At 35.7% G+C, this 5,610-nt stretch overlaps 1 protein-coding gene across 1 annotated transcript; it reads right to left on the reverse strand.

The window, feature by feature from the left end:
- Nucleotides 1-802: 802 nt before the first annotated feature.
- Nucleotides 803-5,209, reverse strand: LOC140144209 (uncharacterized). The gene is made up of 3 exons (XM_072166025.1): nucleotides 4,206-5,209; nucleotides 2,979-3,092; nucleotides 803-2,348 (listed from the first exon to the last, which is right to left on the reverse strand). The coding sequence occupies exons 2-3, from the start codon at nucleotides 3,062-3,064 to the stop codon at nucleotides 935-937; spliced, it is 1,500 nt and encodes a 499-aa protein (XP_072022126.1). The 5' UTR covers nucleotides 3,065-3,092; nucleotides 4,206-5,209; the 3' UTR covers nucleotides 803-934.
- Between the last annotated feature and the right edge of the window lie 401 nt (nucleotides 5,210-5,610).

Here is a 5,610-nt window from a genome sequence, read left to right on the forward strand (position 1 = left end):
CACTCTGAAGTACAAAGTACCGACGCGGACGCACACAATGTGCCGACTTTGAAGGCACGCATACTTGCAGCAGAGACGCAGCACTACGCACTGTTAACGCGCTGTATTCGCGAGCGTTGTCACTTTGTACTTCAGAGTGGACAAACTGTAGTTACCAAATCACCCTAATTATTTTGGATTATTCCCTTTCATTTGCATCATTATCATTATTTTGTTCTTGTGCAAAGATTGGTGAATAACATGTTTAAATGCATGCTTGAACCATTATAGTGTATACTTTGTTCTCAATATTACAAAAAAATGACTTAGGCAATTAGCGTGGCAGGTTGACGATATAGTGTAATTGATCTATAATTTACTAATTACCATTAATCATTATTCATAACCTCATTAATATACGCAGCAAGTGCGATCCAATCACAGCTAATAACTTTTAAATACGCGGACGCAAATGCAGGTCATTGAAAAAGTATAATGACCGCGTCTCGTGACGTAGCTAAAAGTACGCTCTACAATGACTGCGTTACGTGACGTGTTACGCGTTCGAACAATTTACGCGGACGCTGGCCGCCGTATTTGGACATCGCATGATTGAATAGGCTATTCGATTTTTTTACAGGGAAAACGAAAGATAAAGTTAAAATTGTGTTCTGTTTTCAAATTAAGAGAAGAAAATGTGACATAAATTGAAATTAAAAAAAAGTGAAAAGTGACGCCCCTCGGGATATTCGTCGGTTCCAAAGCACAATGTTTAGATTTTTCACAATACCCTCAAAACAACTGATGCGCAGTCATTAACCTCTAAACAGTAGTAAGTATCTTCATTTATTGTTATTACTTGCATAGTAATACTCTAATTATAACTGGCAGGCGTTCCATAGACAAAGCGTCAATTTGGTTATGACGTTCTCCTATTTCAGAGAGCGTTACAACTTTAACGTGTAAATAGCTTTTTAAAATATTTCTTGGTAAAAAGTTTAGTTTGTTTTTTATGTTTGAATTCTTGTTTTTCAATTACCTCAATCTCAGCCGATTGAATGATCGCAAATATACCTTTGTTATAGAGTTGAGCAACATGTTGACCCCAAAGCTTGACATGATTTATTCTTGGTAAGGTTTCTAGCATACTGAATACTCGGTGAAGCCATTGACATTCAGACTCTCGCGATGGTCCCCGTCTGTATTGGACTTCCAGTATTTCTAATGTAGGATGATGACATAAAGACAGCAAACTTTTTCCAGAATATAGTCCCTCTCTAATTAGTTGTAATGATTCTAATTTCATTCCATGAATGCCAATAAGAGTTACTACATGTGATGTGACGGAAGGTGAGCCTAATTCAAGCTTCTGTAGATTCTCCAACCCAGATATCATCTTCTCAAATGCTACTTCTGAAAAGGTTACCTGTATTAATGATAATTCTCGCAGATTTTCCCATCCTCCAATGCAGCCTAGAAAATTAGACAAATCCGGTCCACCGCATAGCAGTTGCCATTGATATTGGGCCCAGGTTCTATTAAGTAGTGCCCAATTACCCCGCCAATTACTCAAATGTTCTTTATCAATTCTAAATCGAGTCAGGTTTCTTAAAACCCCAATCGAATTAGTAAGAATATCGTCAAATTCTGATGAATATATAGTGTCTGCAGAGCGCCCAGAGTAGCTACAGGAAGACAATTCAATTTCTCGCAAATTAGGTATCTTAACTAAATGACACATTGCTGTTGAAGTAAGTTTAAAATTGCTAAGAAATATGGTTTGCAATTCAGCACAATCACTAGCAATAATTGATAATATTCGTTCATTGAGCTTGGCATCCTGGCCATATTTCATATATTGGTAAGGTCCCGGCGGCGACCACAAATAATCAGCGCCAGGACGGTAAGTGTTGATTTCAAACAGGCCTAATCGCTTCAGTTTGACAGGGAGATGGAGCCTTCTCTTTATGACATCATCAATATCAATGCAAGTTTCAAGTTTTTTCCAGGAGAATGACGGGCTTGAATAAAATGTAATTATATTAGGACAGGTTCTTCGAAGGAATTCCACAATTTCACCACTCGTTACAGTCAGGTAAATCTCTCGCAACGCAACGCCAGCAAATATACCCAGGAAGGATAAGACATCGCGTGGATTTCTCGAGAATTCCCATCTCTTGACAACATCACTTTGAAGTTCCCAGTCTATAAAACTATCGCGAAATGTAAGAACATTTTGTCCTGGTTCTTCTACGTATCGGTTCCAAAATGTCCTATAATTCGCTGTGATCACAGGACCTTTGTCACGGAGATCGATGACTTTCCAGGCGTGCGTGTCTCTAACGATATAGTACCATTTCTTGCACACCCTGTGAAAAATAAATGATATGACGAATGGAAACATTTTATTATATCATTTCACAGAAAGGGAATGATTAATATGATTTAATTTATTTCATAATTTGACAGCTCATAAACATAAAAAGCAACATACATGGAGAACATGAGTCAAATGAATCAAACGAAAGAGGTAGATAGCAACATATATTGTACCACGCCTATACTGCTATTTTGTTCATGTTAGTCACAACTAGGTTAGTTTGGTCACAGAAATCACAGAGATCTGAAGAGTAATATGACAAACCAGAACACTTAGATCATAACACATGTCCATGACCATGTCAACTCAGCTAAGTAGATTACAACACACACTGTGCCGCATATTTTGCAAACACGCTGTATTTATGTGAACTATGCTATTACCAGGCGTAGATAGCACGGCACACTGTAGGCCTACTATGCATATTTTTACACGTTAGTCATAAAAAGGTTAGTTAGACTATTGAAAAGCGAAATTGCAATGTTTGATTACAATGATATGAACAGGAATACTTATATTTCAATAATACTTCAAGTCCTGCCATAACACACAGTGCGTGTATACACATACTAGACACGCGCACGTACTGTTTATTGATATTTATGAGAGCATGTTTTACCTCATTGCCATAAGCTTATCATACAGCGATAACAAATTAAAAATTATGAGCAACTCGTCGATGATAAGTATATCAATATCCGCCATTGTGATGGAATATACGATTTATGTAGATCTGAAAGAATAATATTCAAACGTATGATATTAAGATTAACTTGATTAATAGCCTAAACATAATATTATCGTACATTGGTTAATTCATGCTACGTTCTAATAATATACTGATAATTATAATTACCTATTACAAATACTGCACTACCGGTACATTAATAATCTATTATCTAACACTGTCAATACCGTGTGGGTTTATAAACGTTCAAGATTTATTCGAGATGTGAAAAGAAAATAATTGCAACATGAGTTTATTTACTCTTGGCATGCATGTACTAGTCAAGTCGGGTTAATCTTTATTAATCCATTACTGGAAATTACATGCACATTAGAGAACAACCATAAGGCCAAGTAAAATAAAAACATGTTTCACGTCCGGTTTTTGAAAAAAAGGAGGAAGAGGGGCTTTTTATTTTTTATTTTTTATCGCAAAATCGGTGTAAATACCCTTAATTAGAGCTGTTTTAGCGTACATAATAATGTTTGGAAAAAGGAGGAGGTCTCTTTTTATTTCTTGTTCTGAGAGGTAGGCTCCCTCTACCTATCACAAAATCTTATAAAAGTGTTTCTTGTATGTTAGCAAGGCTATAGAAAGCATCTCTACTTCCTAGACATATTTTTTGAAAAGTTATAACTGAATTTCAAAAAATAAAAATAAAATTGAAGAAACCTCAAAAAAGGAAGCGGGAGGGGACGTGAAACATGTTTCTTTTTTTATTTGGCCTAATACAAAAAACAGGTATTATAAGCAAAATGAAATTCAAAGGCACTCCATTGAAATGGTATGAAAACATAAATTAACGAGGTAATTGGAGTTATGATAAGAAATAGCTTGTGTACTACATGTATGCGAAGTAAATACATAGAAATTAATTACCTTATAAATACTACACAGGAATGACGTCTATGCTACATAATAATGCGTACATAATAAGCGCCCGTAAACACGAAGCGTGTTTACGTTTGGCATACTATTATACGTATTGCATGTATGCTAAGGAAAATATTGTATGTTACTTTATTACCATATAATTGTATTTTAATACAATTATATGGTAATAAAGTAACACAATATTAAAATATGCTGCTTTTTAAAAAATACACATAAATTAATTACCTTACAAATACTGCACAGGAATGACGTCTATGCTAGCTTACATAATAGACACGTAAACATGGAGCTTGAAACTGCCACAGCAGTGTACATGGAGCTTGAAACTGCCATAGCAGTGTACATGGATCTTGAAACTGCAATACCCGTGTGTGTAGTATCAGCTGATATTAAAATGTCCGACAGCGTGATGCGTAAAATGGCGGCGGTATATAACCCTGGGTATACAACAGAGCTTCGCATATTATAATTATAGAGTTTAAAGGTAGCTTGTTCGATTTTCTCATATGGTGTTTTTTACATTACATACATGCATATTGCTAAAACTACGGTATCTTTTTCATTTAGAAAAGTAACAAAAACAAAAACAAAACAAAAACGCAGTGATTTATAGTGCGCTACGCACAGGCACAGCGCCTAGACGTTGAAGCCTCAGCACACTTTATAGAGTGATGGTGTAACACACTGGACCATATAGCACACGTGGTATATCCCCTGCATCTCGACAACTTGGTAAAATTAGCTAAAACATTAACGTGTGTCCTTCTTGTTTTGCGGAGTATGTTAACAAAAAAATCTAAAATATGATTTTTATGAAATATTATATTGTCTAATTTTGAAAATGTGAGCCAGTAGGCCTACTGATACGAGGGGGTGTATGCATCCAACCAAAACCCAATTAAATAAACAAGATAACTATTCGACAGAAAAATTTATCAGTGTAAAGAGCACTTGCACTATTTGGTTTCTGCTTTGTTATTTGGGTTTTCTCTCGTCATAATCCGACGACGGTGACCTATAACTCGTAATTACACCCAAATGACAGTTTTGAAAATGAAAAATTACGACCTAGTGTAGCCAGTCGTTGAGTCGCTTTATAGCAGAAGGTTGTAGAGATTGCTCAGGTTGTAGGTGCAATCTCTACAACCCTCTGCTACAAAACGACTCAAGGACTGGCAACGCTAGGTCGTACAGTAGCAGAGCTTCATCACAATTCTAAAGAAATCCGACTGAACAAGACGGATGAAACGTCAGTTGGTGAGTTATTACCATCATTTCACCACAAATATATTGGTTTTGTAAAACCAATCTGTAATTATTTGAACAATAACAAACCTGATGAATCTCTACAGCAGTCTTGTTGTATTAAAGGGCGATATAGCTATGACAACCATTCAACAATGCTAATGTTTGATCAAAATGTTTGATTTTGATTTTCGAACTTGCCAACTCACTAAATAATCACATAATAGGACACTTTATAAGAACTTTCTAAAGACTTTTCTGTACCAACTAATATCAGGGTGTATCGTCTGCATATTCTGATTTAAAAAAAATACGAATCGTCATTATAAATTACCGCTATTGATCGATTTCACGAGAATCTCGATGTGTCTGGGATAGACATGAT

Source organism: Amphiura filiformis, unplaced genomic scaffold (genome assembly GCF_039555335.1).
Source record: "Amphiura filiformis unplaced genomic scaffold, Afil_fr2py scaffold_45, whole genome shotgun sequence".
NCBI lineage: Eukaryota > Metazoa > Echinodermata > Ophiuroidea > Amphilepidida > Amphiuridae > Amphiura > Amphiura filiformis.